This window comes from Armigeres subalbatus, chromosome 1 (assembly GCF_024139115.2).
Source record: "Armigeres subalbatus isolate Guangzhou_Male chromosome 1, GZ_Asu_2, whole genome shotgun sequence".
Lineage (NCBI taxonomy): Eukaryota > Metazoa > Arthropoda > Insecta > Diptera > Culicidae > Armigeres > Armigeres subalbatus.
The window spans coordinates 94,379,752-94,394,593 of record NC_085139.1 but is presented as its reverse complement, the minus strand read 5'-3'; the positions used below and the strand labels follow the sequence as shown (position 1 = coordinate 94,394,593).

General features: G+C 39.9%; 1 protein-coding gene across 4 annotated transcripts in view; it reads right to left on the bottom strand.

Annotated features, from left to right (window-relative positions):
- LOC134202727 (glycerol-3-phosphate acyltransferase 1, mitochondrial) overlaps positions 1–14,842 on the bottom strand; it is a 99,930-nt gene that overhangs the window by 10,773 nt on the left and 74,315 nt on the right. For 2 of the 4 annotated variants that reach the window (XM_062677737.1, XM_062677733.1), the window contains exons 2-4: positions 12,771–12,957; positions 12,264–12,374; positions 1,033–1,371 (exon numbers count right to left, since the gene is read on the bottom strand). In XM_062677737.1, the coding sequence (XP_062533721.1) occupies positions 1,033–1,371; positions 12,264–12,374; positions 12,771–12,947 (627 nt within the window). In that variant the 5' untranslated portion in view covers positions 12,948–12,957. Of the gene's footprint in view, positions 1–1,032; positions 1,372–1,461; positions 2,222–12,263; positions 12,375–12,770; positions 12,958–14,842 lie in introns of those variants that run through there. The other 2 variants (XM_062677740.1, XM_062677747.1) reach the window with 2 other exon arrangements.

Here is a 14,842-nt window from a genome sequence, read left to right as displayed (position 1 = left end):
AAAGGACACTTTTGAGCTTCCTGAATGAAGACATCTAAGCTTTTCAAAAGGAGGAATCGAGATCTCTTGAAAGCCTTTTGAAATAAGAATTCCAATGCTTTTGAAAGGAAGCGCCTTTCAAAATTTTGTGCCTTTGTTGTTTGATTCTTTATACCTTTGGCCCTACAGTCCTTCATACACTGTTCTGGTGTGATAGGCAAGACTACCTAACATGACTTTGATTTGCTCATCGCCATGCATATTATGTACAACACAAAGTTGTAGAATCAAAAGTAAAATAATTATCAAAACTTTATTATTTTATTGAAGTTTTAATATATCCGCCATTATGCGTTTTTCTCCGAGGTAACCCATGGGGCCAGTGAAGGTAACTCCAGGAGTGCATAAAGGTTGATAGAACATGTTTAGTCAGGTTGTCTACTCATCTGAGAAACTTGCAGCTTACGCAGGATAACATGTTTCCGGATTGAAGAAAGTGGACAAGTCGTAGATCTTGCGACAAAATCTTCTAAATTTGCTAACATGACAGTTAAGTTGCATGGTCAGGACAGGCAGCAAACAGAGTGAAAGGCCAAAACATGAATGTGTTTCTTTATCGTAAGACGAAATTGTAAACTTTCATGTGGGGATGGACAGATGAAGAATTTTTGATGCACCTTCATCGTATCATAAAGGTACGTTCTCAAGTTAAAAAGTTCAAGTTGAAAATTGGATACATAGTACTTATGGAACTAACTGGGAAGAAATGAAATCCTAAATTACTTAATATCGAATACACCCGGTTCAGGAAAAAAAACCGTTGCCAGAAAGGTAAGGGGTTGTTTATATACCACATGGACAGGTTATGAACAGTTTTGGATACCACTCTTAGACTAGTGCTCTTATGAATTTTTTATTGATATCGTATGAACATTCGCCATACCTCCCTCACATTGCCCATGTGGCTTATGAACATCCCCCAAAGGTAAAAATAAGAATTGTAAAATGAATTGTCACTCTACTCGTACGATGCCGTATGTTCACATGACTCACCTTTTGCGCTCTCTTCGCCTGAATTCGCATAGTCTCGTTGTAGCACGCGTCCTCGTCGAACGAATCATCACTCTGCCCAGCATCCAACAACTCCTGGCGCTTCTCGTTGACGGATTCCTTGGCGACCGTTTCCAACGCTTCCTGGACGCGCTCCTCGCCCATAACGGCTCCAGCGACCTGGGGGTAGTCATACTTCATCACTCGGGTTGCCTGCGCCAAATGGGGACACCATACGCCCCAATCGGTGGGCGAGCTGTTCGTTCGCCGACCAGCGTGCGAGGTAGCCCGCAGAATGTCGATGGCATTCTTACGACGATCCTCCTGATCCAGTTGCGGTTGCTGCAAAAGGGGAAGAATCAAGATTAGATAAGAACACAGCTCTCTATATTCTAGGTTCAAGGTCACTGTCGACGGCGCAGTTTGCAATACCCATCCACCACCTCCATCTTCCAAGTGATAGACTCGATCCACACTGAAAACACTGCTGTACATCATTTTCGAATCGTTCTAATTAGGTGCAGCTGGGTTACGTCACAGTGCAGTGGTTAGTCACCGGACGAAAACAATAGCGATCAGTTTCTGGTATTTCACTACCGAACGAAGAAAGTGAAGCAAAAATTCATTGCTAGAGGATTTTTCCCACGATCGGCTCGCGAAAACGATCACAAGTTATTAATACTTCTGGCTCGCTTTTCCTGCGGCTACCGATCTCTTATTAGCATGTTGAGGTTGAGATTATCTTGAGAAATGGAGAGCAGCACAAAAACCAAACGCAACGGGGGTGATACGCGTGACGCACTAGTCGCGTTAGAATGTGGCACTACTAAAGGCGCACCACCAGGTAATAAGCGCCGCGAGCATCCACCTACAGAGACGGCACCCTTCTCAGAGAGCAACAATGAATGGCAGGATGAGAAATTCATTCAACTCTAATGGATGCGCAGTGGTATTATTATTTGCACACACTGCTTATCTAACTGGGCAATAAATAAAACATGCGCCACTGAATAGTTAGAACGAGTAGATGGAGATATGTAGATTTGCAATAGATATACTGCCGTCATTCGCCTATTTGTCCCATTTTTACTAAGAATTCCTATGTACATAGGACAGTTATGCGTATAATGGAAGCATAGGTTTGATACATGTGTTTATGATAATTTGCTGGTTAAACTTCAATCGAAATTCTTTGTATATCTAAGATACTAAGTATATTAAGTTTGGGGAAATATAACCAAAAACAATCATCAGAAAAAAGAAGTTGTCCAAGACTTTGGGACATGTCCTCCTATTTCAACAAAAATCGCATGCCCTTCTTTTTTTAATAAATCACTTGTTCCCAATACATATCCTTTACCAACGGCTTAAGATATCTTTGCTAATTTGGCGGGTTGCAAATATTTCTGTGCCCCTGATTACACACAGTTAGAACTTTCAAAGAGATCCAATGCCAATATTGAAGTCAATTTTGACAAATGCAAATTTTCCGTACAGGAACTCGCACATTTGGGACACATAATAAGTGATAAAGGTCTAAAAAAAAATGCTCCGTTGCAGTTTATGTCAAATCTTATTTTCTAGTGCTTTTCTCGGACCATATTCGCGGGTGAAAATTGTGGTTTTCTGAGTGATTTTCCAAACCAGTGATTTTCGGATGCTATATCGCTCTCATTTGCTGCCGTCTCTCAAACATCAACCGCATTTAGACGAAGTTCAGGTAGATATCGGAAATGGACGGTGCGTAGTTCAACTGTTTCCGTTCCTGGTGTACCTGATTACGCCACTCGAATGTGCTATTGGATTTTTTATTATTATCCGGTGAGTTCATTTCATGCTATTTTAAATTTAATTAGAACTTTCCATCTGGATATTTTGATCAATTTAATGTATGTGTGTATAGTACTGAGATAAATTCACACGGATTCACAAATCAACCTTCCCTCATTTGCCTTCGCCCTTCTCGTGGAGTGCGTCAATTAGCGAAGTTTGTGTTAGAGTACAATCCATCTTTAGGTTAAATAACCTCAATTTTAGGCAGCGGTGCACATTAATATTCGTGAAATCCCAATGGAAATTAATTCCCTTTGAGCCATTCTAGAAATTCAGTAAAAAAACATAATATGAATCTGATTACATTTGAAATGAACAAAAATACGAATATTAATGCTAAAACGGTTTCAGGTGAAACGGCTTTTAAAAATGCATGAACTTTATTGTTAATATGTAGCTGGATTTGCAGATTGCGAGAAAGCTGTCCCATAACCAGCTAATAACGGTGGCATATGAGTCAATTCCCCGTATCCATCGAATCCTACTTTGGCAATATTTCACATCTTTTCTCTCTACCCAACTATGTGTATCGAAATTGAACAACAGTCGATCGCGTTTGAATCACAAACATGTGCTTCTGCCTGTCGTATTGAGGCGGGTTTGCTTCTGCTACGACAATAGAGGCTTGTTTGCAGCCGTTTGATAATTTATTCATCCACTTAGAATTCATTTGTTGATAAAAACCATTATCATATCAGGGGGGAAGGGGAATTTAATTTCTTTTTGCTCTTTTTTGTTTCAGAGAGCGAGCAAAGGCGCTTAAACCTAGGCTATTAGCCAGGGCAAGGCTAATACCTTCGCCCCATCCGAGGAAAATCATCGGCAAGGATAATGGAGTGACATAAATTTCTTAGCAAAGTCACTCCCAACGTATTTCCACAAATTTTCTATCATTTGCTTATAATGATACTCCTAAACCACATACCCTACCCACCATCCAATTCCTTGGCATCTATGAGGGCGTCGGTGAGTCGCTGGCCTCTCGTTAAGTAGATGTCATATCATCATTTCCTTCCTTTTCCTAGTAACGGAGAAGATGGGCGTGGCCGGCAATGATAGCTTTCATGTTTTATCATTTTGGACCCCCAATTGGATTTCCATTGAATCCCAAATAGAAATCCATAAGCAATTGGGGTAAGAAAGGTAAAGAATATACATGACAACTATCAGTATGCAATCTACGAAATACTCCGTTACAACGCAACGCAACGCAACATAATAAGTGATAAAGGTCTAAAGCCATGTCCGGATAAAATATCCACAATTGAGAAGGCAAATGCCCCGAAAAATGAGTCAGGCATCCGAGCCTCTTGAAAGAAGCTTTCTAAGTCTCTTGAAAGGGGCTTTTCGAGCTTCTTGAAAGGAGGTTTTCAAGCTTCTTGAAAAGAGGCTTCTGAGCCTCTCGACAGGAAGCTTTCGAGCCTATAGACATGAAGCCTCTGAGCCTCATGAAAGGTAGCTTCCAACCCTATTGAAAGAAGGCTTTTGATCCTTTTCCGAGCATCTTTAAAATAGGCTTCCGAGCCTTTTGAAAGGAGGCTTCCGAGCCTCTTGAAAGGAGGCTTCCGAGCCTCTTGAAAGGAGGCTTCCGAGCCTCTCGAAAGGAGGCTTCCGAGCCTCTTGAAAGGAGGCTTCCGAGCCTCTTGAAAGGAGGCTTCCAGGCCTCTTGAAAGGAGGCTTCCAGGCCTCTTGAAAGGAGGCTCTGAGGCCTCTTGAAAGGAGGCTTCTGAGCCTCTTGAAAGGAGGCTTGAGCCTCTTGAAAGGAGGCTTGAGGCCTCTTGAAAGGAGGCTTCCAGGCCTCTTGAAAGGAGGCTTGAGGCCTCTTGAAGGAGGCTTGAGGCCTCTTGAAAGGAGGCTGAGGCCTCTTGAAAGGAGGCTTCCAGGCCTCTTGAAAGGAGGCTGAGCCTCTTTAAGGAGGCTTCTGAGCCTCTTGAAAGGAGGCTTCAGGCCTCTTGAAAGGAAGCTTCAAACCTCTTGAAAGGAGACTCTGAGCCTCTTAAATGGAAGCTTCTGAGCCTCTTGAAAGGAGGCTTCCGGAGCCTCTTAAAAGGAAGCTACTGATCCTCTTGAAAGGAGGCCTGGAGCCTCTTGAAAGGGGCTTCGAGCCTCTTGAAAGGAGGCTTCCAGGTATATTGAAAGGAGGCTTCCGAGTCTCTTGAAAGGAGGCTTTTGATCCTTTTCCGAGCCTCTTGAAAGGAGGCTTCCGAGCCTCTTGAAAGGAGGCTTCCGAGCCTCTTGAAAGGAGCTTTCTAAGTCTCTTGAAAGGGGGTTTCCGAGCTTCTTGAAAGGAGGTTTCCAAGCTTCTTGAAAAGAGGTTTCTGAGCCTCTTGACAGGAAAATTTCGAGCCTATAGGCATGAAACCTCTGAGCCTCATGGAAGGTAGCTTCCAATCCTCTTGTAAGGAGGATTTTGATCCTTTTCCGATCCACTTTTAAATAGGCTTTTTTTTTAAATAGGCTTCCGAGCCTCTTGAAAGGAGGCTTCCGAGTCTCTTGAAAAGAGGTTTCCGGGCTTCTTGAAAGGAGGCTTCCGAGTCTCTTGAAAGGAGGCTTACGAGCTGCTCGGAAGAAGGCTTACGAAAAGCTTCGAAGAAGGCTTTTGCAACGAAGCTACTGAGCTTTTCATAGATTTTGATAAACTGATCGCATCGGAATAGTAATATATCCGCCATTAAGCATTTTGTCCGAGATACCCCTGGGAGAATCAGCGAAGGTACCCCCAGGGGTGGGTACATGTACCTTGGTGGGTTGGGTTGAGAACCTCTGGTTTAGGCGGTTTAATAGCTGGTAAAAAATGTAGAAAAACCAGCCCCGTGGCAAAAGATGTTTCTCAGCGTAGCGAACATCTTCATGAATATGTCCAGCATACATTTTGAAAAGTACTTCTCCCGAATCGTACGTTTACAAGCAACTAGATTTCATCTAAAATATTGTTGGCTACACATTTTCAATTTGTTCAAAAATAATAAGAGCTATTATGGGCATGTATTTATGATACTAAAACATCTTTCTGCACATCATTTATTTCATTTCAATTTCACTATTGAATGTTTACAATGTTGTGAAAACTCATATGTGAATATGTACATTATGTGGAAGATATTGATTTGGAAAATGTATTGGAGGTAACCACTTTCCCTTCGATGGGACTCGAACCCATGACCCTACAGTACGGCTAGACTGGTCAGAACAAGAGGAAGTCCGTGAAGACGAAGAGCGTGGGCTTTCCAGGGGAAGCAGAAAGCGGAAGCACCGAAACGTTGAGGAAGAAGCTTCAAGTGTTAGAAAATCTAAATGTAAGAAGAAATCGAACAAAAGTGATGATTATTGTTCTTATATGTAATTTCGAAGGTCATACGATTCAGTTGAGCATAGTTCAAAATTGAAGTTCGAATTGATTATATGATTTGGTTAAATGTTAAGTAACTCATTTTCTAGTTTATGAATTCGATCAAAGATTTGACAAATGTCAACTCGATTTGGTAAGATAGAACTTCTCTGAAAGGGGACTTGTTATACAGTCGCCTCTCCACATCTCGATATTGAAGGGACCATCGAAATAGGGAGAGATCGAAGAATGGAAGTAAAATTGAAATGAGTACTAGATCGAAATAGCTCGTTGCTATGAAAAACGACAACAAAACAAATGTCATTTCTTATTGTTGATCTGTTTGCTATCGTCCAAAGATGGTCTAGTAGTCTAAAAATTTGAACATATCGACAGAGAGTGGATAGAGAATCCAGAACAAAATATGATCAGAACAGACCTCGAGATAGGAAGGTTATCGAGATGTAGAAAGCCCAAATGTATGTAGATTGAATGGACCGAGGAAACCATCGACATAAGGATAGATATTGAGATACAGAACATCGATATGTAGAGAGTCGACTGTACTTGTATAACCCCTGCGCATTCGATATGAACGAAATGTCAGACATTTCGGCTGCGATGTTTACCTTCGGGTACAAGCGATACATCGAACCAAGCAACACGAATACAGAATTTATTACTTCTGTAAACTCTATTTCAACTAACGCTGCACAGATTGTAATACATAACAAACCATAAATAACCATCATCATTTGATGACCAAAAACGAGATCAATACAATTCTTAAAATCAATTCTATCCTAAAAGTTTACATAAAAACCCTGATTAATCCACTTAGCGGTAATGGTGCCTTTCTTGTGCATTATAAAAATAGTATTTTGGCCATTACTCTTGAGCCCATAGTCCGATCTGCCTAATTTTCAATAGGAAGCAATGGTAGAGTATCTTGCGTCGAATGCAATTTGTTGCGAGTAAATCGGTTAAGGATAAGTGCCTGAAAAATGAGTGACATTTTTTTTCTCAATTTTTCTATAAAAAAGTGGTATTTTGGCCATAACTTCTGATCCCATAGTCCGATCTGACCAATTTTCAATAGGAAACAATGGCAGAGTATCCTGCGTCGAATGCAACTTGTTGCGATTAAATCGGTTAAGGATAAGTGCATGAAAAATGAGTGACATTTTTTTCTGTAATAAAAGTGGTATTTTGGCCATAACTTCCGAGCCCATAGTCCGATCTGACCAATTTTCAATAGGAAACAATGGCAGAGTGTCCTGCGTCGAATGCAACTTGTTGCGAGTAAATTAAGGATAAGGTTAAGGATAAGTACCTGAAAAATGAGTGACATTTTTTTTGGGTGGGTGCGCACAGACGAACACACATACACACACACACACACACACACACACACACATACACACAGACATCACCTCAATTCGTCGAGCTGAGTCGATCGGTATATAACACTATGGGTCTCCGAGCCTTCTATAAAAAGTTTGTTTTTGGAGCGATCATATAGCCTTTACCGTATACTTAGTATACGAGAAAGGCAAAACAGAACATAAAAACAAACAAAAAAACAACACTTGAGTCCGAAATTAGAATTATTATATTAGGTACTTATCCCAGCCCGTAGTCAAATCGTACTTTTATTTCATACGGGTTTCCATGTAATCCTAGTTCGTTAAAAAAAAAACTCACGATAATATATTCTTGAAGGCCACGTTTTGTCCAACAATGCTTTTTCTTTATACTTGTCGTCTAATATGACTTCAAACGAGACATATTCATTAGATTCATTTGCTTCCATGCTCGACACTAGCTTTCTGACAGAAATAGAACAATTATTGCTTTCTAACCCTAGTTTTTGCGATACCATTTCATTGATTTCTGCCTCAGATGCTCTTCTGTCGATGTTCGATAACAGCAAAGAGAACTTCGTAGCTCGTAGCTACGGATAGAATTTGTTATCGATAAATGCTGTCGAGATGGCGGTACTAATCGATAGCTACAATCTGCTTGAGCTCTTGTGGGTCGAATCGTTGTGGAAAATCTCTGCGAAGCGTTCTTCGGAAAGTGTATCTCGCTCATTTAGTTCAGATACCATTTTCATCAGCTCAGACACTTTCGCTGTTGATGCCGATTGACATACTCCTAGAGGAAGATGTGGAGTGCTACAACGAAAGTGACTCGGTGCATGTGCGTCGTGTCAAGAGAGCAGCCTCGTTGCTCAAATGGCAAGGAGCGTGGGACACCGCAGTAAAGGGTGGTTGTGTCGAACCGGCAGCGGGGGTGGCGTCTGGAACAAAACCAACGAGTGCAGTAAGGGCACCTGTGATGCAGTGAACACTTTGCTCACCCCGACAACCAGCATGTCGGGGGTGGGCTGCGGGGACCTCAGTATGTAGATATAGACGTCATTGCGGTTCATGCGCGGTGGATGTTGTCGGGTGTTTGTCTCCAACGTGAGATTATGATACGGACCACTAGGTTACTATCATAGCTTGCGATCGTCAGGTGGTGAGGTTACCACCCTTGAAGTCGATGTTGCGTTAAGTGCGTATGCATAGGCGTGAGCGTTCTCAATGCCCCCCCGCCCCTGATGTATTGCTTAATTGGGGCCGGGGGTACGGACTGGCGAAAGGGTTTTGGTTCTAGTGGATCGGGTAAGAGTTACATAACATACCACCTCAGGTGTCTGGTTGCAGATGTCCGTTTACCCTTGCTCAAGAAAAAAGACACTTTCGCTGTAATGTTGGTCAATTCTGCAGCAATGATTCGGGATGCGCTCTCCGTAGGTTCTTTATTGGCAGGCCTGGTAGCGAGTCACTTTTAGTGACTTGGTCACTATTTTGAGTCTAGTCACTAAAAAGTCACTATTTGCAACTCAAGTCACTAAAGTCACTATTTTTCGCAAAATGGTCACTAAAAAGTCACTATTTTTGCATTGCATATTGTTAAAAAGGTCAAAATAAAAATCATTTGTATCTACAATTATTATCAACCAAATTAAATATAAATCTAGCTGCAATATATGAAATTTGAGAAATATGGACTATATAAGTTCCAAGCGTGTTGTGAGGTTATTTCCGATTCATGTCGACTATGATCTTGATCTTCACGAATGGAATTTGTTGCGGTTGACCTCGAGTATAGAGTACAGAATTGAGGAGTATTGGAACTAGAACCACTTGTGTTGATGCGCGGTTATACCCTCCGATGGCGAAGATGGTGAACAGCCTAAGTCTCATCACATGACAATGATGTTTGATGTTTCTCAACGTTAGGGACAATAATAAGCGATAAGGGCGTCGATGACAGAAAGTAGGTACATTATGATTGTTAAATTCGCCTTGCGACCTTTCGGGATAAGTCTCGAAAAAGAAATTGTACAGCAGTTAGAAGTAATTCTGACACAAGACCAGGCTAGATGGTGTTTTGACCGTGCGTAAAAACAGGCTTTGCGAAAATGAGTTGCAGATCATATGCAGGAAGCCGTGATCGAAAAAAATGCTTGATTAATGGCTTTTTCAAAAAGAAAAACAAAATAACACGACACTGCTAATTCTTCATAACGAGTTTACTCACTCGTGTTCATTTTTACTTTAATTGAGTGCTCCTAACTCCGCCAAAATTTGTAAAGAACATCTGCGCATGAAAAAAGCTCGCGAATAAAATCGCTATAAAGGGTCATCGTGTAATTTAAAACTTTTTGATTGAAATATTTTAGAAATATCACATTTTTATAAAAAAGATTCTGTTTATTAACAATTAAGAATAGTTTCCTAGAAACTATCGTAGAGGTGAATGAATTGGTCGTTTTTTAAATCTAAAACGAAACAAATTAATTTGATTAAAAAGATTTTTATAACTTGAGATTAATTGGCCAACCATGTTCTATTAAATTTAATACTTTATTGCTACCCGCATAATAAAAAACAACATGTTATATGGTCAGAATCATTATTACGATGTAAGATATAGCTCAAGCAGCACAATTGAAGAGATTTTGGTGTCTGCGTCTTAATTGTGATTGAATCTGGTCATATATCAGTTTCAGCAATCTATTTGCAACATGTGTGCTGCTCGGGACCTTCACAGTTTACGTTGCGGTTATCAAATATTTTTCGGTCAATTCAACCATAACTACTCGACATCATCACTAAATGTCAATATACAACATGCTATTCCTAAAAAGTTTTATATTTCAAGCATTATATGCCAACTTTTTATCATACTGTTGAGCGAAAATTTTGCACGCGAAAACAGACGATTTTTTATGGTGACATAACTTAACAACCCATTCAACATATTGTTATTTGTCAAATAACCGTACCACAAACTGTTAAAACTTTATATGAGATTGTTCATTTACAGTTGTCAACAGTAAAGGATACTGTTATCGACCGCACGGGAAAATATCCATGTACAGTTTGTAATTATGCGGGTAGTCTTCCATTTAGAAATTATAGTTTATCAGAACTTCTAGATTTCTTATTAGAGACCATAGTTTTATTGGATTTTCAAAATTTTCCTCAGAATGCCACGTTGAGTTCAAATTCCCAAAATCTTTCTTTAAATTTGTTATTAAATCATAGTTTAATAAAAGGTAAAATCGAAATTCTAAAACTTTTCTTTATTTATTTAAAATAATTTATATTTCACAAATCAATGGTCCTACCAAAGATTTATATGCTTTGTGAGTCCAAATAGTTCACCGTCTAGGAATCAATTAGATAATTTTTTATCATTCTTTGCTGTTAGAAAGCTTCGAGCTCATACTAAACAAAAAATGTTGTAGTTAAATAATTTTGTGTAACAACTTTTAATTCACTACCCGTTCCAGTGAGGCCGGGTAGATACCTTCTCGTGGTGTGTTACTTAATATGATACCTTGGTCACATTGCTAGTAAGAAAAATATATTAGCTCTTTTAGTGGAATGTATTCAACTGTCTAAGACGAGTTAAGTCCTCTCCATTTAATTCCACCAATTGTTTCGATATCTTTGCAGATACGTATTTCGACTACAACTGTGTGGTCGTCTTTAGTGTCTCGTACTTGACTCGACTTGTCGACTTGAGTCGAGTCAAGTACGAGACACTAAAGACGACCACACAGTTGTGGTCGAAATACGTATCTGCAAAGATATCGAAATAATTGGTGGAATTAAATGGAGAGTACTTAATTCGTCTTAGACGGTCACATTGCTGGTGTCTGGCTGATCCAACGAATACCATCCTCAATAACCATCTCCGTGGTACTTAAATATGAGAGTGTCGCAGTCACTGGCCTCTTGCTTCCATTCTCCCCTCCTTGTTGTGAAGATGGCCAGTAGCGTGGCCAGTAGCAGTAATCTTCATGCTTTTGTTGTTTTTGCCTTTTCTTTATTTCTGCTAGCATTCTAGAAAAGTAATTAACACTAGTTTGTTATCTACGAATTATATCATAACAACGCTAATGCAACTTGTAGCTCTATTCGCGGTTCATACAAAAGTCACTTTTTGGTCACTATTTCTGCAATTTAAAGTCACTATTTGGTCACTTTTTCGTCATAGTTGGTCACTAAAGTCACTATTTTGAACGGCATTCATCGCTACCAGCCCTGTTTATTGGTGATCGGCGTTTGCTGACGCTGGTGCTCGTGGAAGCTGAGTAGACAATCGTCACATAGCCAAATAACGTTTTTGTTGAGGCAACACAAACTTGTTTCGGAAAACTGTACACATGCAGCGTGGAAAGTTCCATAGCACTTTCCTTCGCAAACAACACATATATCCGTCTTGCAGTTAACGGGAAGCAAGCACTTTGGGCACGACATGATACAGTTTATGGGTATCAACAGAATCAACTAATTTAATTTTAATCACATAGACGAATTACAATTAATTATTCACGCAATAATTCACACAAAAAACTGGCACACTGTGGAGATAACGTTAACACGATACAACGATGGCGAATTCATTGTAGCAGCCTTTAATTAAGTGCCATTTGCGGTTAACGTTAGATGAGTTGCATACTAGGGCAGATAATTTAAAACATCAAAAACATATAATAATTATGACTTACACTTTCGGCCGGGGAACAAAATCGGCAAGCCAGCCCAGGCATCGTCTTGGCCTCTAATGTGATATGTGGCGTGGCCGAATTCTTCATCTGGTACAAACTGTCCTCGCGCATCTGTACATCGTCGGCGATCGTAGGCGAAAGTTAGGAGGATAGCGTGAACAGTTTTTGATAATTAGAAAACATTTCCGAATTCCGTGTTATGAAGCATGTGAAGGAAGCAAAACAAATAGTAGAGTGTTAGAAAAAATACATTACTATTTACAGTCACAAATAACAAATCATAAAGCATTAGATTTATTGTACATAGCAGACTGTTGCGTGCGAAATCGGTTGCTCTAATTGACCCGCAGCAATTGACCTTGTCAATTGGCTAAGGCAGCGTAAAGGTTCGTCATATTCGATGCACTTCGAGTGACATCGTCGGTGCAATGCTGCGAATTCGCGACGCAATCAATCATAGGAAGAAAATAGCACAACAAATCAGAACAACCATTGCGCGGCACCTACCTTGCGTTCATTTTCCTTGTCCATTTGCCGTTTGCGCTTCTTCTGCTCGCCGAAGCGCTTCAGCATGGCGTAGGTGGAAAAACTGCCGGCCTCGACGGTTTGAGTCGTGCCGAACATGCCGGGCAGCCGGAACGAGCCGTATGCCTCCTGCACACGGTTGGATATGATGTCCACCATGTCTGTGCCTCTGTTGAAGATGTCGGAGAAAATATTGAGAAAATTTTAGTTGGTTTGTACACAATTTGTCTGTCGCAGCGATAAGATTGAACTAAGCTAAGCTGATCGTAAATAAGCATCATGGCTGGACCATGCGCAATTATCGACATCATTTGAGAACAATTGAACCGTTTGTTTGAGAAACTGCAAATGTACAGCAATTTAAAAAGCAATTATGTAGTGCTGCTTAATCAGTATCGAAGATTTACAAAGATTGGATATATGCAGATTCTCAAACAAATGATTCAAATGTGTTCTGCGCAGCGCGGGTTTGATTCAAACTAATCGCTAGCCGGAAATCAAGGGAACTTTCGTAATGGCGGAATTTCCACACTAAACTTTCAAAAGCTAAGAAGTCCTGAAACATTATTGAAATTCAGGATCCAACCTTCAACACTATGATGAATGCCCCAAAAGTAGTAATAGATTATCGCAGGTGTTCATCGCATCTGTCACGTTAGCGTATTTTAATGATTGATTAAAAACGGAATGTTGGGAAAGTATCCATCAGTTTATGCTTATCTTATCAGCTATGTTTTGAGTGGCTTGTTTTGAATCCGTCCGATGATGAACCCCCTAGCCTTTTGATCCGTTGTTGTTGTTGATGTTAAACAATATAAATACTTATACAAGATGACCCAGCCTCGTTTATAAAGATTAACAAAAAAAAAATAAAAATACCCACTGCTCATTTCTGTAAAGGTTTGAACCTGGTTAGAACTAGGCACAACTCTATTATCGATTTCATTCTTTTGCTTTAAAACATAATTCAAATAACTATCTCTGTTGGAGATAATGATCAGCCAATGTAATCAGTAAGTATGTACGTCAATCACACTAATCGTACTGATAATCAGGCTTACATAAATTGTTTATTAGGCAAAATACAAAACTAATATGATAGGTACCACGTGCGACACGAACGCTTTGGGTTATTTGTTTGCATCTATCATTGGCCACTGTTCACTGTTTTAGGTAGGTCATAGAAACGTCGATGGGGGTTAAAAACAATCCTCTTCAGAGACATCGTAACTCTTCACGTACACCCACGGAAATAAGCATGTGTAAAGCCAGGGATAGATTTTCATATAAAAGAAATAGTCATGTTGGAAATAATTATAAGGAAACATTCGAACCCAACCTTCTACAGAATGCAGTGTAGCAGTGTGGTTGAGCAACGAAGCACGTGATTAAAAATCCTATTCGTGAGAACAGAAATAGGGAACTCAGAATATTAGGCGTCGTATACGCAACGAAATGAGATAATGTCCGCATGTGTGCGAAAAATAAGAACACACTTCTTGCTTTTCTTGTGTAGGGGAATAACCTGGATTGTTGTAATTAGGATCTGCTCGCGAAATGTTTCGTTCTTCGAGGAATTCGGTGTAATCTTTCGCTATTTTCTAGTTGAGTATTCAAATCAATAATGCTCGTTGATATAGCTTTGTCAAGTAGACGCATTACCTGAGACATTATTACTATGTAGAGCAATCGGCTCACCTTGACTACAAGTGTTTTTTCCCAATGAGGTATTATTGTTCGGATGAATCGTATTGGGATTTGTTCTCCAAAGTTCAAAAGTTTCTGTCTGCCGTCTGTTGAAGAACTGTAATCTTTTATTGCAAATTGGCACACAATGATAATATAATAAATGTTTCCACTTGTATGACACAGAAGCGCCATGCATCATCTTAAAGTTTTCACAATAGCTGATATCGGTTCGGGCAATAATCTGTCAATGGCCAATGGGTCATATATACCCAGCGTTTTAGATTGGCTGTGAAAAATCATGTTTGGATCCTATACCACATTGTTTGATAATTATAAACACTCTATTAAGTTTAGTCATTTTGATC